This window comes from Camelus bactrianus, chromosome 33 (genome assembly GCF_048773025.1).
Source record: "Camelus bactrianus isolate YW-2024 breed Bactrian camel chromosome 33, ASM4877302v1, whole genome shotgun sequence".
Lineage (NCBI taxonomy): Eukaryota > Metazoa > Chordata > Mammalia > Artiodactyla > Camelidae > Camelus > Camelus bactrianus.
Window position 1 is genome coordinate 13,370,056 of NC_133571.1, and position 25,455 is coordinate 13,395,510.

Genomic DNA, 25,455 nt, shown 5'->3' on the forward strand with positions numbered 1-25,455 from the left:
ACTCAGAGGTCACCAGGGTCTTCCATGCGCTGTATGTCCCCAGACTGTCACCCAGGGCTTCCAGGCACTAATGCTACAGTCAGCCCTGAACCAGGTTCAAGCCCCAGCTCTACCCAAAACCCAGTGTGATTTGGGGGCCAGTCACTTCATCTCCATGAGCTATGATTTCTTCAGCTGCCAAAACAAAAATATTGACAGATATTTGGATCAAACTATTCCTCACAAGGTTGTTGTGAGAAGTAAAGAGCTGATACAGAGAAGCACGTTATCACCGGAGGGGCTGGTGCACAAGGCTGGTCTCTGGGGAGGGTCACGGCTGAGAAACAGAAGAAGATCTCAGTTTGCTCAGAAACTGACACTAATTTGCTATGTGATCTTGGGTCCTTGAAATTTAGTTTCCTGACCCACAAAAGGGGTGGGAGAAGACAGCTGCCCAAATCCCTTCCAGCTTCTGTAGTTCGGTGCTTCCAAGGTCTGGCCTCGTACCACCCCCCACCCCGGCCAAGGGGCGGCTCCAGCCGTCAGGGTACGACAGGATGTGAGTCAGCAGTAACCCTATGGGGAGGGGAGACCTGTGTCCGAGCCATAGCACCAAGAGTGATACTCAGAATATTAATAACTGGCAAGGCAGGGCTGAGAACACTCACAAAGGATGCTGGCTGGTCCGCTGTCTATGACCCTGTGCAGGACAGCCTCACGCCGAAGTCCATGGAAAGGGGAAGAAAGCTCTTCTCCATGAACTTTCCAGTCCTGTTGCCCCACACATGACAACCATCCAGTTCCACGGAGCAGTAAATTCTATCATCCCACTCCCCAAACTCCTCCACGTCCCCACAACCCCAAACAAAACACCCACACAGTGAGAAGTCAAGCAGGAGAGAGAGAGAGAGAGAGAGCCTCTGACATCACCAACAGCCAACACCCGGTTGGGTGGAAGTCATTCAGGCGGGAAGGCTTTTGCAACATCTAGGTGTGTCACCTGTTCTAAGGCCGAAGGGTTCATGACTCCAGGTGCTGTTTCAGCCCCTGAGATGGGTGTCAGGTTACAAGATACATAATCATTCCAGTTTGGCAACTTCACCTGTAGGGTTGTTTTAATCAACCTGCTCCACAGTCTCCAGATCACTGTTGGAAGACAGTGGTGGGACACGGCCAGCTCCCCACAGGGAGAGAGATGCTGGCTGTGAAGGGGTGCCGAAGCCTGCCTTGCACTTAGCCGCCCTCCAGCCAGCGCTGCCCGGGGATCGCTGATCTGCTGGCCAGCCAGGGCCCGATCCCAGGAGGCCCTCCTCCAGACTTGGGTTGCCAACCTCAGCTCCAGGCCATAGAGAATTCAGGAAGATCTCAAGCCAGCATGGTGAGTGTCAGGTCCCTCTGCTCCAAAGACTGGGGGAGGGAGTGTCTCCCTATACAGGGTCCTTCAGGCAGCCTAAGAGGTCATCGGCTGAGAATTTTGCAACATCTCCCAGAGATCACACCCAAGCCGCCCCCACACTCCAGCCCCTGGCACGTCTCGGTACCCACTGCCCTTCCTTCCCCGCTCCTCTCCAACAGCCCTCGCACCAGCACCAAGGAGGCCGAGACCCAGGGGCCAGGGCGATCCTTCCTGCTCTCCCTCCTCAATCTGCCTGCTCCCTTGCCCCACGTCTCTTGGTCTGTTGTCTGGACACTGGCACTGTTTTCCCAAGGGCAAGGGGATGTTTGTTACAATGGTGGCCCTCTGCCACCTCTCTGGGAAACAGACTTCTTTTCTTTTTAAAGCAAACAGTGGAGAGCCGCCTCAGAACAATCTAGGGTGCCATGGAGATCAACTTGTCTTTTTTGGGGCCCTGCCCAAACTCCTCCTCTGAGCACCTAGAGTGTCTCCACTTGTCTTGGGGCAAAGAGGCTCAACCCCATCTTTCAGGGAGGTCAACTGAGGACAGGGCAGGGAGGAGATAACAGCCGGGTCTGAGGTGGAACCTAGGGAAGCTTCCTTCCCCAGTTATTGGACAAGGTGCCGAAGCTGTCCCACAACCAACATGAAAACGAAGGGGGAGGGGAGGGCACGAGGAGAAGGGGAGGCACTGCATCCAGGGGAGAAAGGGGTGAGCTGCTGGGGTCCCTCAGGTGATCGTCTCCTGACTCCCAAGTACTCCCTGTGACACTCCCCTGAACCATCTAGCAAAACTCCAGCCCCAGGGCTGGGGTAGTGGGGGGTTAGAAAGGGGAAGGGGCTTGCCTGCTTCACTCTGCAATTCAGCCTGGACTGAAGCATCAGCCTCCCATGTCCCATCCCAGGAAGCACCCTGAAAGCCCAGCCAGTGTGCAGACGCCCCATCCCGCGGGGGCTGTCAGAGAGAAGGGGATGCAGAGCTGGAGACCAGACCTCAGCCTGCCTGGCTGGCAGCAGCTTCCTGGTGGCTCCCGGAGCAACCTAGAAGTGGGGAGTTCCTAGGGCAGACTGCTGGGGCACTAACTGTTCAATCCAAAGGGCACACGGTCAGCTCCCTTGTGAGCTTGTCAGTCTGAGAGTTCACTCTTTCCGAGATTCACTGTCTCCTTCTATAAAAGAGAAATATTATCCACGCCACCTCCTCTGCCCGCACACAAGGTTAGCGGAAAGATTGAATGGGCTAATGACGTGTGTGAATAGCCTTGTAAACCAGGAAACCCTGTACAGATGTCAGGATTTAGGACCGAAGAAGAATCCGCTCCAGGGAACGGCAGATGGGTGGGAGGTGTGGTCAACACGGACCATCCACCACCCAGGGAAGGAGCCGGGCGCTGCTGTATGAGAGAGGCGGGCAGGGGCCACGCTGGGGAGGAGGGGCCGGGCAAGGCCCCAAAGGCAAAGCAGCAGCGTGGCCACGATCCAGAGCTTCTGGCCCCTGAGCTAACCATCAAACCACCTGTGCTTAATAACTCTGTTATTTCCTTCTAATGAGGCCAAGACAACTTTAGCTCCCAGCCCTGGGAGAGATGAGACAGCACCCCCTTCTCTTCCACTCCCTGCCTCCTCCCACACCCGCAGGCCACTCCCTGGACACAGAGTCCTGCACCGTTGCTGTTCCTTAATGTCTCCCTCAAACCTATTCAACCGGGTGTGCCAGTGAGAGCAGGGGCTAGGGAGGGCCTGGGCAGAGGTCTGAGCCCAGTCTCTCCTCAAGGGGAATGTGTCCCTCAATATCTGACACCCACAGCTGAGCCCTGGAGGGAAGCCTGACACCCTGTGACTGGCCATCCTGGTTTTAACTCACTATGCCCAGGAGGCCCCCAACTACCATGTGTCACTGGTGGCATGTGCACCGCCTGAGGTCAGTCCAACCCTTGGGCTGCTCTGGAGGAAGCAGGTCCTCCCCACCTTCTCCTCCTTGACTTGCTGGCTTGTAGGGACCAAGGGGGTTGCTGGGCTTGGCTGGGCTGGGGCTCAGGAGCGTGGCAGGTCACCAGGGCAGCCTGCCGGCAGTGGTGCCTGGGAGTCTGGGCAGGGTCCGCCTCCAAGAGAGGCCAAGTCCAGGAGCCCCCTCAGCCCTGGTGGTGCCACCCTGGGCTCGAAGACAGCAGAGCTGGGCAGTGGAAAGACCCAAGAGGGCAAGATGAGCAAAGAGGGGCCAGGCCCCCTCCTGTTGTCCGGGACCCCTCACTACCTGCTGTGACCCTCCCCACCCCAAGTAGCTCATCCTTCCATCCACCATTTAATCATCTGTCCCAGGATGGCCAGAAAGAGGGCAAAAGGGTACCATGCCTTGGTCCTGCCCAGGAGGTACTCAAAATCCAGAAGAAGGACAGCGAAGGATCCTGAGAGACTGTGACAAGTCCAATACCAGAGGCGATGCAAGGTGCCCCTGGAGCAGAGAAGGCAGTAAATTCTCTCTGGGGTCGGTGGTTGGGAGTTGTCCCAGAAGAGAAAGTACTTGCCTTAGACCTCAAAAGATGAGCAGGCTCTCTCCAGGCTGAGACGCGGGGAAGGGTATTCCAGGCAGCGGGAACTGCATGCAAACAGCAAGAAAGAGCGGCAGTGGGGGACGGGGAAGGGTGCTAAGTCTGGAGCAGGGAGCACAGAGGGCTCGGCTGAGGCCTGGGCCCCATGGGGTGGTCATGTAGGCCCTACGTGGAGCTCACTGTGCCCTAGAGCCCAGGGGGGTAGGGCCTGGGTGGAGCCCCAGTGGCTGCCAGGGGCTTGCGCTTGGGGCTGAGCCCCCTCCAGAACCTGGCACAGCCCACCCTCCCCGCCAGGCAGAGCAGCAGGCGTCCAGCTCCATTCATTCATCCCACCAAAGGGGCAGGCTGCCTGCTCTGCGCTCGCACTAGACTTGCGGGCTAGAGAAAGCAGAGGTGGGTCCTGCACTCTGGGAGCTCAGTCTAGAGGAAGTGGAGGGCAGGGACAGGTAGATGCTTATCACACAATCACACAAACAGTTGTTTAACTAACAACTGAGTTACGGCTTGTGATGCAACACACGTAGGAGCCAGACCAGGGCATGGGCCTCGCTGGAGGCCAGCGGAGGCTGAGGGCTGCCTAGGAGCTGGGAAGCAGGGGTGAGGGAGGGCTGTACCAGGTGGAGGGAACAGCAGTGAGAAGGTGGAACTACATCCCCCTGCCCTCTTCCATCTCCTAGGGCCCTTCCTCCCGCCCCTGGGGTGGAGCTCTGCGCCTGGCTACTTGAGAAGCGGTTTAGAAGTTGGGCCTCATCCAGGCCCCCAGGCCTCTCCCTCACTCTCACCGCCTTCCCTCCGTGCAGCTGAGACACCAGGAAAGACCTGTAGGAAACACCTTTCACCCCGAGCCTGTCTTCTTGACAAAGCCTAAGAGAATCTGAGTTGCTGAATGTGGGAAGTGAGGGGAGACTGGTCCAGGGAAGAGGGGGGAAATGGGGAAATAGAAGAAAGACCGAAAACAGGGCTCAGGAACTCTGGACAAACTTTCTGAAGCCCCAGAACCAGCTCAGGACGGTAGAAGACAAACACTCTCAGGCTCTTCACAGGCCTTTCAGATTTCCCAGGAAGCTCTCCCACCCCCAGCCTTCCTTCATGCTCAGATAAAACATCTGCCTCTATGAAACACCCCAAATCTCCAAGCAGTGGTCCCCCAAGACAGTGAATTCCTAAAAGGCATTCATCAGCCTCATTCTCTTATAAACCTGCTACCACCAGACTGTGAGCTTTTAGAGAAGGGTCTGTGCCTTTTCCACCTTTTTTAGCCCCAAACCTGGCACAGGGCCTGTCACAGAATAGGTACTTGAGAAATGTTTGGGAATGAAGGACAAATAAATGACCAAAGACTGAATCCCCTAGAACGAGTGGTGTGATTTACCTGACACTGAAAACAAGGTTAGTCAGACTTGATGCTGAAAAGATGCTAGATGCTACCGGAGGTGGTACCAAGCTGTTTTCATCCCAGACGGAGCTGGGGTGAGGCCTGAGCCCACCTGGAAATCCCAGCGATGGGGAAGAGAGAGTCTGAGCAGAACCAATGCGGCAATCCCCCTGCGTGTGCTTAACTCCACCTCGCAGCCTGCGGCTCTGACTGTCACGATGGCAGCAGAGAAATTTGTAAACAGGACTCAAAACCACAACACCTCTCCCCTGCATCTTCCTCCCAGAGCAGCTGCAGAGGCTGTGCCAGTTTCCTAGCATAATCCACATGCAACGGGAAACTCTTACAGGGTGGCAGGTGAAAGAAACACTCGAGGAAGAGGGCAAGGGGCTGAGTAGGCACCTATCCAGGGTGGCAGCAGTGTCCTCCATCACGGAATCTTCAGTGCATTGGTCTGGCCGAGCTCTGCCTGCTGGTGTGGCTGAGCCCATACATGCTTTAGGCAATTCCTGCAGTCTCAGTGTCTTCCTTTATAATATGCATTCGTTCATTCAGCACGTGTTCCCGGAGCACACACTAAGTGCTAGGCACTGGCAAGACACAGTGGGCGACTCAGACAAGAATATCTAAAATGGAAGACCTCAGTTCCGTACACTCCAAGGACGGAACACAGCAGGGTAAACAACTTGCCCCAACCCCAGGCAGAGCATCATTCACTCACAGATGTGAAACAGGAAGGGGGTGATATAACTGAGGTCACCCCACCTCACCTTTGTCCCATTCCCGCCCTGACACTGGGGACTTCAGGCATCTCCCACCTCCAGAGAGGCAGGTTGGGCCAGGCTGTCAGGAGGACCCATCCTGGTGAGCGGGATTCCCTGGTGGTCTAAAGAGAATAATAAACGGCCGCAGCCACGGCTCATCTCCACCCAAACGCAGCAAGTGTGACATCTTGCAGCTTGAGAAGCACATTCACATCCCAAATCTCCCCAAGTCTTACCCCAGCTCTCTGAGACACAGTGATCCTCTTTGTACAGATGAGGAAACTGAGGCTCCAAGAGCTCATGTGACTTGACAAGGGTCACTCAGCCAAGAAGAGGTGAGGCTGGGACTCTAAGCTCTAGGAGTTTGGTACCAAGTGCCCTGCTTTTCCATCGTGCCCTCCGTCTCCTCCAAGATGTGGACCCATAAGACCTGAACATGAAACTCGAACTTGAACTAGAACTGGAACTTGAACTAGATACTGCAGAACCAGGGGGCGCCACTTTTCCATCTAGAAGCTAATAGATTTCATGAGAAAGTGTGCATTGAGTGAAGACTGCATCAACTGGTGCAATCTGTGGAAGAAAGTGGAAGAAAAGACGATGCCATTTCTGTAAGGAGACTGCATCCATCACTAACCTACTAAAGGTCACTAAACAGAGGGAAAAAAACACATAGATGTGGCAAACCAGTGGGCATAATTAACTTAGACTCTCAAGAAGACCTAGAAAAAGTTTATACCTAATTGCTGCTTAGGGGAAAAAAAAAACAAGTTACCATGAGATCACTAAGGATAGAAATTGATTTACCGAGAGAATGTTATAAATAAATTAGGCTTAAGACTAGTCTTATCTGTGGGAGGAGGTAACAGAAGTTCCAGGTTAACAGCAAGCTCTTCAGACTCACAGGCCCTAAGTAAAGGACTTCAGCAATCTTCCAGCTAAGTGGTTGAGCCCTAAACCTGGTTGAGCCTCAGAGCACTTTGCTCCACTGAAATCTCATATAGAGCCCCAGGTGGAAAACAGAGTAAAACCAGAACCGCAGTATTTGAAAGGAGTGTGACCCCCACCCACATCTTCCTTCCCTCCCACCCCATGCAACCTCTGGGGGCTCCACCAAATCCCCCCGGGGTGCAATAGAGCCCTTATCTGCCCTGGCCTTTGTCCACTGTGGAAATTTCCTTCACAATCCAGCTTCTATTCACACGTCATCTGTTGCTTAAAATGATCTTCCCTTTGCCAAGAGAAAGCCATCTTTCTGTCACTTCTGCCATTTATCCTCAGCATCCTCTTTGCCTCTTCCTTAAGATGCACATTTCAAAGGACCGTGTTTGTACTACCCTAGGTCTTGATTTCTCTGGCCTGCATCCGCCACCCTTTGTTCATAGAAAGATCATGTAAGTCACATGACATCACCTCAGGTCCCCTACCTGCCCTGGTCACTCTCCCCCAGGGCCCCCTAGTCCTTCAATTCCCACCCTGAAGTCAGGACTCTTGGCCTAATGAAACCATAAAAATAGCTACCATTTTTTTTTTACACACACATGCTAGGCCCTCTGCTAGGCTCCTTCTCAAGCACTTGCTAGGTTTTATATTAATATTGTTATTCATTATTAATCAAAATAATAGGATATATACTTCATGGATACAAGGACTTTGCCTGCTTATTTACTGCTGTATATCCAGCCCCAGAACAGTGGCTTACTGAAAGGATAAAGTATTATTATTGTGTTATTATTGCTATTATTATTAACATCTCTTGCGCTCTTACTGTGTACCAGGCAATGTGTTTTATATATATATGCATATTTTGGTCTCGTGAAGAGGAAGACTTATTGAATCTCTGTTTCTTTCTCTTATTTTCTTTTGTCTCTCTTGCTTTCTTTCATGCACACACACACACACACAACTGAGGCTTCAGAGATTAAGCAACATGCCTGAGGTGTGTTTTCCATCCACTATAAATCCCCCCTAGCAAAGGGCAGCCTAGCAAGGAGAATCTTCACAAGCACTCACAGAGTGATGTGAAGGGGCAGGAAGGTGGTTCAGGTTATGCAGCTGCAAGGTCCCAGACGCAGAGTTCGGAAGCAGCACTGAGGCACTATTTAGAGCTGACAGTTCACAGAAGCGATCCGGGAATCACTACAGACTTTGGCCAGGAGATGGCAGCTCTTTGCTGCAGCAGCCAAACCGGCCCATCAGATGCAGGTTCTCTGGCAGCATCCAGAACAAGTGAGGATGCTCGGTCCTGCCCCCTCCAGGACCTCCGTGCCGCCCCTTCCCCAGCACTGTGTGGAGTTCTGCTCTCCAAGCCTCCAGGGTATTAGATGGAACTGATGGCACAAATTTTCACGTGCTGAACTCCTCTGTATGTCAAACCACGTGCAGCATCTGTTAATTCTTACCAAGAATCCTGTGAAGCAGACCATATTCTTCCCATTTTACAGATGAGGAAACAGACTCAGAAAAAATATGTAACTTTCCCAGAACCACCTGGCTGGTAAGGGGCAGAGCTGGACTCAGGCCAGGACTCCTGGCTCAGAGCTGAGGGGCACAGGATCAGGGACACGCCCCCTCTGCTCAGAGCAGTGAGACCCCTCAGACCATAAACATCAACCGAGGGGGACGATAATGAGAGGACCATATGGGGTTCCTGTAGGTTAAAAAGCCGCCTCATAACTAGCAGGTGAAGCACCTGACAACCTTTCTCACCACCTAGTTTTATCACACCTGACTTCCAAAGGAGGTAACTGGGTCCAGGAGATGTTAAGTCATTTACCTTAGGTAAATAATAGCTCAAAATAGAGCTCAGCAGGTAAATAGGAGAGTCAGACTTTATAACACCAAAATCCCTCTTCCCTCGCCACCACTTCCCTCCCCGATAAGGTTTAAAGGACAATTTAGGACAAGCCAAAAGGAAGTATGATGTTTTCAAAGGCAATATCAACTTGGTGGGATTCTCTTATAAACCTCACACTGCATCACTGATGGCTGTTCCTTAGTTCAGGTAAATTAAAAGCTTTAGAGAACCCCGCCAAGCTTTAAGATCCATCAGCCCCTCCCAAAGGCAAACCCCAAGGGTCCCTATCTGGGTGGCCTGACTCCTGAGAGCTCTCGTGTCTCCATCAGCCATTGCTCTGACACTGTCCTCAGCTGTGCAAATGTGGGGGGCACCTTCCTTCCCATCAGATCCTGCTGGGAAGGGAAGGGAAGGTGGGCTGGATGGACACACTGCTCTGGGGGCAGAAAGAAAATTGAATCAAATAGAACTGTGGACAGAACTCAGAGTGGCTGCAGAGAAGGGGCTGCTTCCCCTGAGACCAAGGGAAGGCCCTCAGTGGGGATTTGTAGGAGGGACAGTTAACAGCGCCATCACCTGGAGGCATGGGCTTTGACTGGAGAACCAGGTCTTCAGTTTGGCTCCATTCCATGGGCAGGCATTAATACCTCACCGGAGCCTTTCACAACGACTTGCCACGTAACCTGAGACGAGATTGCACAAAGCCTCTGTGCCTCAGTTTCCCCATTTGTGAGACAGGAATCATTACACTTTTGCCCTCTCCCCTGGCCCTACCTGGAGTTAAGGGCTGTGCCTGAACACAAAGGCTGATTCTTAAATGATGGCAGCTGAACAGCAGGCTGGCAGCGGGATAACAGGATAACAGCAGGCCACCTGACACCTCCCTTCTGCGCCAGGCCTGCCCCCAAGCCGTTATGCACTGGGATGGGGGCCGGGTACTCAGCTCAAATTGCCAACAGGTCAGCACCTATGTGGCTTAGAACAAAGCGAAATGGTTTCTAATGAATGTAGCAGCTGAGGCCAAGGTTGGTGCTGCTGTAAGGACAGCTCAACTCAAAGCAGAGCGAGTGAGGCCAATTCCCAAGTTTCCTCCGTGCCAGGCCTGGAGACCCACCTGTGCGTGGCCTGGCTGAGGGGATCCGCGTAGAGACAGGCTAAGTTCAGAAGATACTTGGAAGCCAGCATGATTTGTCATCTCTGAGAACCTTCCATGCACTCAGGGCTGCTGCATCACGGCCAGGCTCCTCTCAGGAAACTCACACCCTCGTCTCCTGATTCACGATCCCCCAGCCCTCCTGTCCCCTCTCCTCCCCTTACCTGTCATGGCTGAGGCACCCAAGAGAGCGGGTACTTGCCCCAGCTTGGCAAATGCATCAACCTGCAGGTGGAAAGGGCACAGCTGCTTGCCGTCAGGTTAGGGGTGGGATGCAGGTTCAGGGGTCCGAGAACAGCATGAGGCCTTCTCAGAGCAGCCCCTGAGCACCTGAGCCAGCCGATGGCTGAGCCTCACTCTGTGACCTGACTGTGAGCAGCCTCTAGGTCCCCTGGCTCACCCAGAGAACTTTTCCCACCCCCTCCCCTGCGTTGTTCCCCCTGCTGTGTCCCCAGCCTTAGCAACCTAGCTGTCACCTGCCACCTGCCACCATCCCTGCACTAGGTTTTCCCTGAGAGACCATGGGAAGCCAGAGCTGCAGACCCCATGGGAGCCTGAAGCTGCCTTAGACCAGAACAGGGCGAGAGAGCCCCTTTCTGTGAACACCTGCTTTCTCCCCTCATCTACACCCCAGTCATCCCAGTTCTGCCGCTATTGACTTCTTCCAGAAACAAGGAAATGCAGGCTCAGCATTGCAGAGAGAAGAGAAATAAGGCCCCAGAGGCAGGCTGCTTGCTTGGCAAAAAAAGCAAAGGAGCTGGCCAGCCTCTCTGTTCCTTTGGCCTCCATGAGCTGCTGCCTCTTCTTTGCCTCATTATTAGCCTGGGGGAGCATCTGTCCATTTCATCGTGTAGTTAGTAACCCTTTTATCTGCTTCATCATCTCTGAAAGAGAGTTCCCAGTTACCTGATGGGACCTTGTGGTTCAGAGAGGTTGGGGAGCATGCCCAGGGCCACCCAGCAAGTCAGAAGACAAGATGAGAACTCACATTCCCCAGGCTGGGTCTTTGTGGCTTCTCTGCAGTCCACTTAGTCCTCACCCGCATTTAAAACCAAGAGCTGCCTTGTGTCTGGGCTCATCATCTCTAAGCTGGGAGGGAAACAGGACCCTGAGATGTTCATCTGCAACTTGGAACTGAGCTAAGCCTAACCAGGAGTTTCTCCAGGATCTAAAACATCAGGGGCTGAGGGTGATTGGTGAAAAAAGGAAGGAGAAGAAGGTGAGAAAGGTGCAAAGCTAATGAGAGGGAAGAAGGGTACTAATATCAATTAAGCCCCTACTAGGTGCCAAGCACCGCAGTAGGTCCTTTCCTTGAAACAGTTTAGGAGGGAGCTCTTCTTACACCTGTTCATGAACAACTTAGCAGACCCAGGACCCAAGTAGAGGTGGGTTTGCCTTCAGACTGAGGAAGGGCTGGGCAGATGCTGGGCATAATCTCTGCATGTGGATTGCATGCTAATTATACGCAACTAGACTTCACTGCAGGGGAGCAGAAAATCAGAAGGACCCAGCACTAGCTGATGACACCCATATAGGTTCCTGAAACGGTGGGGAAATGAAAACAATGGTGCACTGAGTCCAAAAGCCTGGCCCCAAGGGCTGGATCTGTTACTTGCTCTGGGGCCGTAACAACCACTTAATCTACAGGAGTCTTGGTTTTTCTCTTCTGTAAAATGGGGATAATTTCTCAGAGTTGTTATGAGGTCATTTAATCCTCACAGCGTTTATGAAAACTATAGAACAATACCCAGCTGCCATAGTTCATTGTTCTGCCTACAACATCTATAAAAGTAGACAAATGATTGACAAAAACGGACAATAGGGCAGCCTTATCTTAAAAAGCTCAGCAATGCACACAACAAGCCAGCAGCCAGCTGTTTCTACAATTGCTAACTAGTTGCTGCAATTAATAAACCTGTTTTACCAGGTCATATAGATGCATAAGTGAACGTTGTATTTTGAACCAATTATGTAGCTACCACAGAGCGCCCCCACCCCAACTTAGACTCAGCAGAGAGAAGGGAAGGCGGATAAGAGTCCTCCCCGGGGCTCTGAGCTCCAGCCTGAGAGTTTCCCTCACTCAACTCACTGAGTGTTTTTCCTTCACTTACAGGATCCCAACAGTGATCGACCCCTGAACAGCTTTGGTAAGCTCAGGTCCGGCTTTCCTCTCTCTACCTCAGCATTTGAGTTTGAATTGGTTACCAAGTAGATACTAAACCCCTCTTGCGTGGCCCTCACCACCACCTTCTGGTGCTAAAGGCTACGGGAGACATTCACCCATCATTCAGCAAATATCACTGAACAAGTGTGAGCTCCAGGATTCATTCTAGAAGTAGGAGGTGTGGTCCCCAGGGAGACAGGACCATCAAACCTAAAACTCCAACAGCAGTGATGCCCCTAGTTCATTCACTCAGTTCCTCATTCTCTCATTCATTCAACAATCCTGCGAGGGCCTTTCGTGTGCCGGGCCCTGGGCTGCACGCTGGGCTGTAGCAGCAAATATGACAACCGAAGTCCCTGCCCTCATGGAGTTTACAGTCTGACCTTGCTGCCCACAAACAAACAGGACAAAGGTGTTTTCACTGGTAGAATAGAAAATGGCAGGGCTTGCCTGATTTACAGGGAGAAAAAATGAGTTAATAGATAAAATGTTCCCAAACATGTGTTTTTTTCTCCTATTCCATTTTCCTAAACCATTGATGCCTACCCCTGAGAGCCTGCTGGATCATCAAAACGAGCCAGCAAGGAACAAATTAACACAACAGATCAATAAGGAAATGACCAATTCCACTTACTCTGATGGCTTATTTACTACAGGGTCACAAGTTAATGAGATTACATACAATATGATCTTCAGCAGGTAAAACGATGCCTGCTTTATACTTCAGAATTTAAGGTATTAATATTCCATGGTGTCCCCAGAGAACAGCAGACACGCAAGCACTCCAGCCCCTGAGTAAGCCTGGGGACAACCCAACCAGAAAACAATGGGGGGAGGGAGAGCTCAGTGCCGAGGGGTTAGGGACAGCGTCGTCGGGGGCCAGGCGCCCTGGGCAAAGGCGCTCCAGGAGCAAACTGTCCCAAGCCAGAAGGAAGTGAGGAGGGTCTCGGTGGTGGAGGGAAGAACCAGAGCAAAGATTCAGAGGTGAGGATGACTAGAGGTTGTGCACGGACCAGGGAGAGAAGCTGCCCGTGCGGAAGTGGGGTTGGTGAGGACTAGCAATGGGAGGTCCACTTGGTTAGGAGAGGGAGGCCAAATTACACTGGCTTTGAAAGCCCGGAGAAGAGTGCGGTCCAGAGATGGAAGTCATGGGGAGCCCTTGAGGGATGGGATGAAAGCAATATGCAGGGAAGCGCTGTCTGGCAGCCGTGGGCAGGACAGGCTGGAGGAAGGAACCATGGCAGGCAGGGAGGCTATTCATAGCTCAGCGGGATGGTTAACTTTATGTATGAGACAAGAAACCCAGAAAACCCTTCCCTTCCTGATGATGGTCTCCCTGAGAACATCACGGAGGCAGAGACATGGGGCCCTGGACCAGGCAACTCATCAAAGGACTCGCAGTAAGTCATTCACTCCTGGGAAAACAAGCCAGCCTTGTATCCCCAGAGGCAGGTGCTCAATAAACAAGTCACACGTAAACAAATGAACAAAATATCTCCATGTCCACGGCCACAGGAAAGAGGACAGTTCCGAACACTCACTGCTGGAACTTTAAAAACAATATCCACTAACATTATTGATAACCTAACCTGTGCCAGTCCTGACGGTAACAGACAATACGACCCACATCACCACGGCTGAGCTCTGTGTCTGAGGTTTAAACTCTCCCTTTTGAGGAAACACACAGTTTCCTATGCTTTCCCCATCCACAGAGTCAATGATATCAGCACGCACTGGGCAGCAGTCTCTGGCAGGGCGCCATCCTCTGCTTTTGAAGAGCTGAGAAAAGAGATAAAGACAGAGACAAAACTAGCCATCATTCCAGGCAGAACAAATGAGAGCTGTAAGGAAAGACAGGAGGGATGTGCTGAAGAGAACAAGCACAGAGCAATTCATTTATTCATTCGTCAGATTATCTGTGAGTGCCGACAATGGGCCAGGCACTGTCCTGGGCCCCAGGGACTCAGCAGGAAACAAAACAGATACAAGTCCCCATCTTCATGCAGACTTCATTTCAGGTAGAGATGGGAGGGGACAGATGGCGTTCAAAATCTGGCGGACATCAGAGGGACTCTGAAAAAAATAAAACAGGGAAGAAGGCGAGGAAAGGTTGGAAGACTGTATTATAAATAGGGAGGACAAGGAAGGCCTCTCAAAGTAAGTGACTCCTGAAGGAAAGACACTTTGGTGCAGGTGAGGGGGAGGAGAGTAGGCCTGTTGCTTTCCAGGCATTCTCAGGGTTGCTATAATTCCTGCCCCACTTCTCCCTGGAGGAGAAGTCCGCGAGTCACCTCCCCAGCTCATTGTCTGCCAGGAGAGGGGACACCAAAGAACCTACCTCTGATACTTTGTGACAATTTAACTTTTCAATGGCCTGTCCGTCTCCTTGAATAGCCATGTGAAATGGACAATATAGTTATTATCAGCCCTGTTTTAGACACCCATAGGCACCCCCCGGCCCCCCTAACCCCTGACTCTTCTGTTCCAGTCCATCTCCTCCCTGGTGAGAGATTCATCTTTCTAAATATTAATGTGATCACGGCTCTCTGCTGCTCAAAAGCTTTCCATGGCCCCTCACTGTCTTCAGGATAAAATCCAAACCCCTTACCACCAGAGTCAAGACTCTTCTTCACAAGCTGACTTTGCCAGCCCTGCCCCACAACATGCTTTACCCACCTTACATCCCAGGCACACCAGCAGCTCACAGCTCCCCACCCCCAGGACTTCACCAAGCTGGACCCCTCCTCCCTCTCCCATCCGCACCTCCAGGGGCCTACTGAAGTGCCTCAATGGTGTCTGGCGTCATTGGCAGCTAGGTCCTTGTTTGCCTCTTCCTCCAAATTGTAATCTTCTTAAAGATAGGCCCTTTCTAGAGACCAGCTGTGTGTTAAACTGAGTTGGAGATGGGGGCCATTAAGATGCCTTTGTTCACAAGTATGTATTAAGCCTTTACTAAGCACATACTGTGCTGGCAGCCCCTGCTCTCCTCTAGCTTATAGTTTAATCAAGAGATAAGTGAGGAAAGAGGATAAATGATAGTAAAGGGAAAGGGTACATGCCCCTCCTGGGGAGACACAGGTCAGACTGGACAGGGTGGAACATTCCAGAACAGGCTGTCAAAACAAAGGGAAGGTGCCAGGGAGGTTCATTTGAGGGGCACCTGTGAAAGATGGACAAGCCCAGGTGAGTGAAAGGAGGCGGGGGACTCACGTGCTGAGGAGGCTGAGCCTAGTTTGCAGGAATAAGCCCCTCTCGCCAACCAAAACCGTCCCCAGGGTGTGCCTGCAGCTCAGAACCAGAGGTCATAGGGCAGGGAGGCTGTGCGCCTTGGCAGGGACCTCCTCCAAGTGCTGACTATAGGCTCTTCCCTCCGCCTCTCAGAAGTCACCCCCGTGCGCAAAACCCGCACCTCCCTGGAGACCTTCAAAAAGGTGGGCATCCCCATCATGGCGGTACTGCTGAGCCTGGCGATCGTCACCGTCGCGGCTGTCCTCAGTAAGTGGCAGCCCCCACCCTTCCCCTGCCCTCACCTCAGAGCGCTCCCGCCCTCCACCCTCCCACCCCAGCAGGGTCAAGGGCAGGTGACGCACACAGCTTTGAATCCACCCCTGCTCCGAAGGGAGCCTTCCTCTAAGAGAGCAAGAGAGAGATGAACTCAGCCCCCATCTATCCCAGGTGGCTTCTATCCCAGATGATTTATTCTGCAGGGAGAGCTCAGTTTGCATCAGTTACAAACCCACGTAGGCAATTTGCAGGTGGCCACGCCCCCCTGCTTCCTCCTCCCCAAGTCTGCAGATGAGAGCTGAGTGCATCTGGGCAGCGCTGCTGGCTGGAGGAGCCGGGAGCATGTCTCTGTGTGAGGAGGGGATGCACAAAGGGAAGAGGCATCAGGAAAGACAGTGCCTCTCCCCTCCCTTAGCTCTGTCTTCACCACTGCCAGTGCCTGAGACCCAGTGTGATCCTGGGCAGGCTGTTCTGGGACAAAGGAGAGTGAAATGAGGGAACCTCCATCCCCACAGTCCCTCCCTTTCGGCTGCCACATCCTGTGACTGAGATCTCGCCTTCACCTCCCCCAGTCACAGAAGGCTACTGACCACAGTTTTCACCCAGGGAGTGGGGCTGAGGAGACCAGACTAGGAATCAGGACCCCTGGGACAGGGATCCTGGCACTGCCGTCCTGCTGCTGTGTGATCTTGAGAAAAGCCTTCAGCCTCTCTTAACCTCAGTCTCCTCACTGTGAAACATCGCACCTCCCTCAGGAGGATAGGAGGGGTAATGTGTGTAAAGTACCTGGATAAAAACCAGGTTGTACAAAAGCGTAGGTCATCGCACAGTGTGTACGGATGTGACTGAGGACATATAGTTGCTCATCAGCCAGGATGGCCTTCCAGGGAACCACAGCAGCCTCCTCACTGGAGGACTCTTGGAGATCATCCAATCTAACCCCTCATTCTCCACTTGGGCACTGAGGCAGAGAGAGGTGGTATGGCCGTCGGGGACGGGGCTGCAACAGACCTTTGGGCCTTCAGCTGAGCAGATCCATTTCCACTTCTTCATGGCAGTGGAAATGTAGATCCACAACACAAATGCCACCCAGATCCCTGAGGATGCGCTGGGGCATGAGATGCAGATCATTCCCCTTGACCTTGGCTGACCCAAGGCGGTGGTGGGTTTGCAGCACGTCAGCAGATTTGCCATCCTAAGCTTGTTCTGCTCAGACTGCTATTACGATGAGCTCGCCTTCTCTGAACAGATTCCCTGCCGTAGTGGAGGAAGAAGACGGGGCCAAGTTCAGGGTGAGCCAGGGTGGGTACTAGAACCTAATTTAGAGTCGGGCTCTCCTGTCCCAGAAGACCCTGCATAGCTTCCAGCCTAGGGCCCCTGAGTTCTGAAACCAGAGGAAGTAATGTGAACTTCCATCCTGGACTGAGCTCCCTCAACCTTTTGGCTTCTGGGGGAGGCTGGAGTCACTCTTCCTCACCCTGGCTCCTGACCATGATCCAAACTCTGAAAGTCCAGGAAATATCCAACCTGCTCCTTCTACCTTATTTCTCAAACCAGGAGCATCAGGACCAGCAGGTCACAGCTTAAATTCCTTCAGGGAAGCCGTGGAGAGGCAGCCAAGAGCTTTGGAGCCAGACAGAACCTGATTGAAATCCTAGCTCTACCACACGAGTGCTAAGTGGCCTTGGGAAATAAACCCTAACTCTCTCAATCTCAATTTCCTTTCTTGCAACGCTAGTTAATGATGGCGCCTGCCTCCTAAAACTGTTGTCAGGATTCCACGTGGCAACACAGGGGAAGGTCTAGCAGTGACAGGCAGGGCCATCATCAGACTTGCTACCACCACTTCTCAGGGCAGCCTGCACTGACACTGCCTGCAGACGGGAGCTTCAGGCCAGAGGAGAGTTCAGCTAAGCGGGAGGAGCTAGGAGAGTTTGGAAAAGTGTTGAAAGATCTGTTCCCTGAGGACCTACCAACACCAGATTCATTTTTATCATCCAAGATAACAAACGAGCAGCAGAATCTGAAAGCAGCAGGCAGGAGATAAAACGAAACACCACCAACCCCGTGATGGGTTTTTCAACCCCAGATAAAAACACCTAATTCTATGCAACCAGACCAGAGCAAACATAAAATCTGATTAAATTTAAATTAAAAAAAAAAAAACCACCTAATTGTGAAATTGCACTTGATAGCTACAAGACACTTTCACAACCGCCAGCTCACCTAATGTTCTCAACCAAACTGTGAGGCCCAGAAAGGGGAAGTGACTGGTCTAAAGTCACACAGCAGGTGCTCAGGTCTTCAGACTCCAGGCCCAGCACTGTCTCCTCTTCCCAGAGGCACAGTGCCAGCACCTGGGGTTAAGAGGCCAGCAGGGGCTGTTTTTAAATTGCTCCCCACGCGTTATCTTGATTGACTTCTCAGCCATCTTTAGATGTGAGACAGATGTTACTGTCTCCATTTTACAGATGAGGAGAATGAGGCTTAGGACCAACTGCTGCTAAGCGGCAGAACTGGGTCTGGAACCCACACCTACCTGTCTCCAAGCCCAGCATATTTTCAGGGAAACACAGCCTCCCCAGCCCCTAGGCTGCCTGTTTGACCATCAGTCCTCTCTTGCCCTCCCTGCCGTTGCCTTCCAGTCAAAGTGGTTCTGGACAAATACTACTTCCTCTGCGGGCAGCGCCTCCACTTCATCCCGAGGCCACAGGTGTGTGACGGCCAGCAGGACTGTGCCTCAGGGGAAGACGAGCAGCACTGTGTCAACAGCTTCCCCGATGGGCCTCCAGTGGCAGGTGAGCTCAGGGGCTGTGGGGCCAGGGGGGTGGGCAGAGCAGGAAGTCGGCTCAGTTCCCCCTTGGACCACTGCATAGCATCTGCCACCTGACCAGTCAGTTTCCCTCCCTGTAGGAGGGTTCCTAAAAACAGGACCACGTCTCATCTACCAGATCCCCGATACCTGATATGCAGCAAACACTCCGTAAATTTTGATGAACTGATGTGGGCCAGAGGGGACAGGAAACTGTAACCAAGCCTGCCGCATTCCTGCTGCACCTGGGCAAAACTAGGCAGAGGGCTGAATCGGATGACCTTGAGGAGTTCGCTCCTTTCTATGAAAGTTATTATTTCCAGGGCACTAGAAAGAGACAGTAAGGCCACTAACCAGCTATTGATCCTTCTATTCATTAGATAAGTGTTTATTGCTACATGTCATCAAGCAAGACTGAGCCAGGTTCTTCAAAGGGTATTGAGATGTTTTGAACATAAAAACCCATGTTCTTTCTTGGACTGGGCTAGCCCAGCTTGATCTACCTAGTACTTGAGTTCTGAAGAGAAAAGACAGCCCAGGACACAGATGATGGGGGCTTTTGTGATGCAAGTGACTTCCTGTGTATTCTTTTTTTTTTTTAATTGAAGTACAGTTGATTTACGATGTTGTGTTAGTTTCAGTTGTACAGCAAAGTAATTCAGATATATATATATCTACATATATATTCTTTTTCAGATTCTTTTCCATTATTGGTTATTGCAAGATATTAAATACAGTTGCCTGTGCTATACAGTACATTCTTGTTTATCTATATTATATACAGTAGTGTGTATATGTTAATCTCAAACTCCTAATTTATCTCTCCCCTCTACCTTCCCCTTTGGTAACCATAGTTTGTTTTCTATGTCTGTGAGTCTACTTCTGGTTTGTAAATAAGTGCAAGCAAAAGGGGGAAATATTTATAATTGTGCCAGGGCAAAGGTCAAAATGGAGACTGTCCCCAGGAAACCTGGTCACCCTAGCTACTGTCAAAAAAAGGCTCGCTCAGGCAAAGCCAAATGGAGGAAATTCCCCTGAGGTTGAAAGGGTTGGGGTTCTGTGATGCTCCCCAGTTCTGGATTGGGGGAGCTTGAGCTGGTCACATGATGAATTCTGAGGGACATGGGCCAGACAGGCCCCTGCCCTGAGCTGACCCAGGTTCCTCCCCTCCCAGTCCGCCTCTCCAGGGACCGATCCACCCTGCAGGTGCTGGACCCGGCCACAAAGAACTGGGCCTCCGCCTGTTTCGACAACTTCACAGAAGCTCTGGCCAAGACAGCCTGTGGGCAGATGGGCTATGACAGGTACCCAGCCCAAGGCTCCAGAGGCTGTCATCTCATGTCACGACCTCTCTGCCTCTCTTTCTTCCCTCCTCTGTCCCCTGTTTCCTTCTTTCCTTCCTCCTTCCTCCCTCTTTCCTAGAAATACAGATATTGGAGTCAGTCAGACAGAACAGCTTTTGAAGCACTTTCCCTTAGAAGTGGCATGAAGTTACATCCGCTAAGCCTCAGTTTGTTCAAGAGTTAATTGCAGGGAGCAATGCCAACCTCATGGGTGGGTTATGAGGGACCAGAGAATGTATGCCCCTCCCCACCCCCCACCCTCCACAATTCTAGCTCCTTTGCAACCCTTTCCTTTCTTTGACTTCTCAATCCTCACTCCTTCTTGGCTTTGCAGAGTGTTGTCCCTGCCCCAGAATACAAAAGTCTTGTTTACTTATTCAAAGTCCCATCAGTTAAAATTCAGTTTAAATGAATCTGATTTTATTGGGGCTTCACCAGCAATCCCAGCTCTCTCAGCAAATTTCAAAAGCAGCTCCAAATCTTCTGTGGATGAAAAGCACATAATGATAATGATAAGAAGGGTAATTAGCATTATGTACTTATATTCATTTGATCTTGGCAAAAACCAGAAAGGTAGTTATTATTCTATCTATTTTAGAAATAGGTTCAGAGAAGGTAAGTAGCTTGCTTGGGTAGTAGCTGTGGGGCAGAGGGCTAGAATTTGTGCCCAAGACTCCTTAATTCATGGACAGCAGGAGTTCTAGAAGCGTCTCTGTTTCTAGATTGGATAATTCTCTCTTCTCTGGAGTTTTCATCTATAAAGGGACGGGAGGGGAGACAGCTGATCACTCAGAGCCTAAATGGAGAGGAGGGAAAAGGACCCACATATTCAGTTGCAGGTCCCAAACTTCAGGATTCTGAAAAACTGGACCAAGAGACTAGGCAGAAATGATAAATACTAGGCAGACATCATCCCTTCATCAATCACAGAACCCTTTCCCATCAATGCCTAAAGCAGCCTCAAGGTCCTTTCTCAGTACGTGCTCCAGGCAGCCGCTGCTGATGCATCAGATCTGCTTGCCCTTCTGCTCTCTGGTTTTCAGGCTTCCGCTGCTCTCTACCCTCCATGGGGTGCAACTCCCAGGCCCCTCTGGAGAAGACACCCTGCAACCTTCCTTTACTAGGAGAGCTGGGAAGGCACGCCCTGCCCCTGCTGTTCTCTCCGCCCCCAGCATCCACCCAGCCCAGCCTCCCCCATGCAGCCAGCCCCTCCTCCCTACTGCAGCCCAGCCAACTGCAGCGTCTGCTGTCCCCAGCCTAGCTGGCTGCAACTTGATTATGAAACCAGGGTGCCTCCAGGGGCTCCTAAGGTAAAAGGCTCCCGGAATGCCTGCCCTTCTGGAGCTCTTTAAGCCACCTGGCTCCTGAGCTCTACAAGATCAAAGCTGGACAGAATTATTCATCAATAGGTAACCAGTGAACAGAGGCTAACTCTCCTGGGAATGTCCATCTCCAAATCATGAGTCCCAGGTGCTCAGATTTCCCTGGATGGGAGGACCTTCTTGTCCCATAACTACAAAATGCTACGTGGTTCAAGGTAGGAGGGACTCTAGAAATCACCTGGTCCACCCATCATTTTATAGAGAAGAAAACTGAAGCTTAGAGAGACCCAGAGAGGAATTGTTACCTGCCAAGGGTACACATCAAACTAGTGTCAGAGCCAGGACAAGAACCTCAGTCTTGACTCTTAGCACAAAACCCAGCATTGCCAGACTAACCCTCCAGGTGCCGTGCCTGGTCCTCCAGGTAGTGCCAGATTCCTGGCTAGGAATGTGAGAATGTGCCAATCAGCCAGCGCCTCGGGTTGACTCAAGCCCTGCACACAGAGCTTGTACTAACATGACCAGATAGGGAAGGAGGGGAGAGAAGGGAAAGAGGCAGATTCAGCACAGAAACAGTCTGGAAGCTGGGATTAATCAGGGAAGGCTCCTGGAGGAGGGAAGACTTAAACCCATTTGAAAGAAGATAAACATGAATTAGCATAGAGAAAAAGGGAGAGGGGTCCAAATGAGAGTAATGTATGTCTGGATGCATGTGAAGCCTGATCTTGGCCTGTCCTATCTCCAAGGGGGCCATAAATGTATCCCACTACTAAATTCAGACCAGAAGCCTTGTTTGGAGAACCAAATATCCACATCCAGTTCCCTCCAAGGTGATGGGGAAGCTAAGTTCTTTCCTTTGCCTCCTTGTTCCCCTTGCTGTGAACCAGAAGGAACCACTGGGACATGTGGGGAATAGGGCCCGAGCTGGGAGTTACTAAAGGACAGCCCTAACATCTCTCCAGGGCTCTGGGTTCAGGACCAAGAAGGCAAGGCCGTGTCTTTGCTGACGTGGCCTAGAGCTGAGTCCTGGGATGCCAAGGGGAACGTCTCTTATCATCTAGCAAAGCTGCCACCACCCTCACTGACCAAGACCACCCCCACGCCCCTGCCACGCCCTCCCCAGCGTTCTCTGCCGCCCCCTCCCCGGGGGCGGGGGCTACTCCCACCATCTTGGTCTAAACTCCTGCCCCAGCTCACTTCTCTCTGTCTCTCAATCTGCCTCCCAGCGTGAGCAGCAAACCCACCTTCAGAGCCGTGGAGATTGGCCCAGACCAAGATCTGGATGTCGTCAAAGTCACAGAGAACCTCCAGGAACTTCAAGTGCGAAACTCAAGTGGGTAAGTGAGAGGACACCTCTGGCCCACAAAGGCTCACACATGTGTGGATGCTGCCATTAGGCCCGCAGCCAGCCCACCCTGAGCGGACGCAGCAAGGGGGACGTAAGCCAGACAACAGGAAGAACTCCTGGCCAGGCAGACTGTCAGCTGCTGAGAGATAGAGAATCGCATTTCTGAGAGGTTTTCTGTGTTACTTCTTTGTTTTAATACAGGGACACCTGGACAGCGTGTGCTGTCCACACACTGGTGGCCTTTTCATCAGTCAAACAGTAAAACCAAATTTCTTTCCTATTGTTTTATGGTTCCTATTAAGCTCAACAGGCAAGATTCCAAAGGCTACATTGTCCTTTCTGCCACTCACTCAAGCCCGAGTACGCCCTCCCCACACTCCCAGCTCTCCAGATGAGGGACTGCATGGCCTTTGTCAATGGCCTGTTCCGGTGCCTGCCACCTGGCATCTAAAGGAAAACTGTCACCCTGCAGCAGAGTGGCTCAGAGAGGCTGCTGGCCTCTTCGCACTCAGGGATGTTACTGGGGGCTGCTTATTCATCAAAGCGCAAATCTTGAAAAGGACAGGAGTAGGGGCAGAATGATCATTTGCCTGGAATTTCATCAAAATCCCATTCCTCTTCCATTGGGAAAGCCCTCAGTGTCGCAGACACTGCCCCAGCCTCTGCTTTCTTCCATCTCAGGCTGCCCAGAGCTGTGACTCAAGCAGGACCCAGCACAGAGTAGATGCTTATCAGCAAAGGTGTTGAATCCAATTGAACTGACTTGAACTCAACTGGGTGGTAGTGCAGTTTCTAGACAGTCCCCACCACCATGCAGGTTCCATATTTCCCGGGTGGTGGAAGGGGACTTGAATCAATAGTGCCAGGAGACCCGAGTCCGTGCCTCCCAGGCAGAGGACAAGCAGAAACCACACAGCGCCTGTGTCTCCCTTCCAGCCCCTGTCTCTCCAGGTCCCTGGTTTCCCTGCACTGCCTTGGTGAGTACACCCCATCTCTGAGGGCTTAGGTCCTGGTCCAGCACTAAGCAGTGAGAAGACCTTCACCCTCATTCATAAATCCCTCAGACTCCAAATTTCACTCTATAATATCCCAAACTTACTCCTTTGATCTTGAGCTTGTACGTCAATGCTCCTTCAAGTGGTTGGAGTTAAGAACACCCTCCTTCCTTCCATGCACAGCCCACACAACCTGAGCACGGACCTGGGGGGGAGAGCAGGAGAACTGGAAAGTGCAGGAGTGGGCCTCCACCAACCTCCCATCCCTGGTCAGGGCCCACGTAACCTCCTCTGTCGCAATCAGCTCATCTATCCAAGATCTGATTCCCACAGTCAGCTTAGCAAAGATCATTGCACAATTAGAATGTGTCTAGCACTGTCAGGGGCTGGATGGAAGGAGAAGATACCAAAAAAGGAAGAAGATTGGCCACTATCCTCAGGAGCTTTTGTCTGAGAAAAGAGAGGTGCGAGGCCTCATGCAGGAAGTGCCAAACTGAGCAGCGGTCCTCGCTGACAGGCTTCAGAGAGAGTTACAAGGGGTTGGGGGTGGGTGGGGGTCAGGAGAGCTAGGCACCAGTCCCACTGGCTTCCATTGTGACCTTGAGGAATTCACCTGACCTCTTTCTGAGGTTTATCTTCCCAAGAAGCCCTTTAGTCTAACTACGCAAGAGGATGCCAGGAGATGCCCTGGCTCCCAGAGGAAATAAGAAGGAAAAAACAAGCCCTGTGGCCCTGCTCAGCCCACCAGCCTCACGGGAGAACTGAGCAGAGCCTGGCAGAATGGCCAGAAACTGGGTAGCCCGAGAGGAGGAAGGTCGTCACCACTGCCTTTGCAGTTTAGCAGTCATACATGCTTCCCTGATGGATGTGAAGATTTTAATCATTATCATTTGACCCCCACGGTACCTAGTGAGTAGGGGCTGACACGTGGTGGTCAGTCAATGAATGAGTGAATGAATGTTCACATCCCCTGACATGCTGTGCTGAACAGCGCTGAAATCACAAAGAGGCTTAAGACACAGACCCTCCCTTGAGGAGACTTCAGTCTTGTTGAGAAGACAAGACAAGAACTACAACAACATGGCAGGCCAGCTGACACCCAGGCCGGCTGTGGAAATGCCAAGATAGGAAAGTGCCCAGGGATCGGTGGCCTGGAGGTGATGCCAGGCTCAACGTTACAGAATGAACTGTAGCCTCCAGGAGGGGAGGGGCCATGTCTGTCTCTCTGTCTCATCCACCACTCTCTTCCCTGCACCCTTGAGACACAGTGGGCACACAATTCAAATTTGCTGAGTGATCAACGATTTAGACAAGCATCCCCGGGTCTTCCTGGAGCAAAAACAGAATGACTGTTTAGAGAGCCACCAGCAGGTCGATTCAGCTAGATAGAAACTTTATTTAAGGACAGCGGGAGGCTGCCAGGAAGGGGAGTTTAAACTCTTCCCTGCAGTCAAAGGGGGATGCTAAGGGGCTTTGAGTGGTGAGTGAGGTGACGTCTAGAAAGCACTGTTTGGAATTAGATGGTGTTGAAAAGGCACCTGCCAGGCACAAGCCCAAAAGGGCGGTAGCCCTTCCCCCTTAGAATCACCACTGTGGCAGCGACCGCCAGAAGGATTAGAAAGGCTGAGAACAGGGCGGGGAGGTGGAATTGGAAATTTTTACAAGAGTTTGCGAGTCAGATGTGAGAGCCAGGAGAGTGGGATGTGAAAGAGGGAACAGGATGTCAACTTGGGAGACTCTGTCAGCGGGGGAAGGGACTTGGAGAAAGGTGAGTTGAGGATGGGAAGATCCATTTCTGGCACTTTCTTCCCACTCTCCAGTCCCAAAGCAGCCTGTGGGTGTCCGTTTACTCAGAGGGAGCAGCTGGGACCCCACCTGGGCAGGACTTTCCTAATTCTGTGTCCCTGTTTAGTCTGAAGGTCATGAATTCCCAGCACAATGGACACGCCCCTGT

General features: G+C 51.9%; 1 protein-coding gene across 6 annotated transcripts in view; it reads left to right on the forward strand.

The window, feature by feature from the left end:
* Positions 1 to 1,058: 1,058 nt before the first annotated feature.
* The window catches only part of TMPRSS4 (transmembrane serine protease 4), a 29,927-nt gene continuing 5,530 nt past the window's right edge, over positions 1,059 to 25,455 (forward strand). For 2 of the 6 annotated variants that reach the window (XM_045515617.2, XM_045515618.2), the window contains exons 1-7: positions 1,059 to 1,357; positions 12,127 to 12,160; positions 15,559 to 15,672; positions 18,327 to 18,479; positions 19,668 to 19,797; positions 22,385 to 22,495; positions 23,443 to 23,483. In XM_045515617.2, coding sequence (XP_045371573.1) covers positions 1,355 to 1,357; positions 12,127 to 12,160; positions 15,559 to 15,672; positions 18,327 to 18,479; positions 19,668 to 19,797; positions 22,385 to 22,495; positions 23,443 to 23,483 — 586 coding nt within the window. In that variant the 5' untranslated portion in view covers positions 1,059 to 1,354. Of the gene's footprint in view, positions 1,358 to 12,126; positions 12,171 to 15,558; positions 15,673 to 18,326; positions 18,480 to 19,667; positions 19,798 to 22,384; positions 22,496 to 23,442; positions 23,484 to 25,455 lie in introns of all 6 variants that reach the window. The other 4 variants (XM_010953479.3, XM_045515614.2, XM_045515616.2 and 1 more) reach the window with 4 other exon arrangements.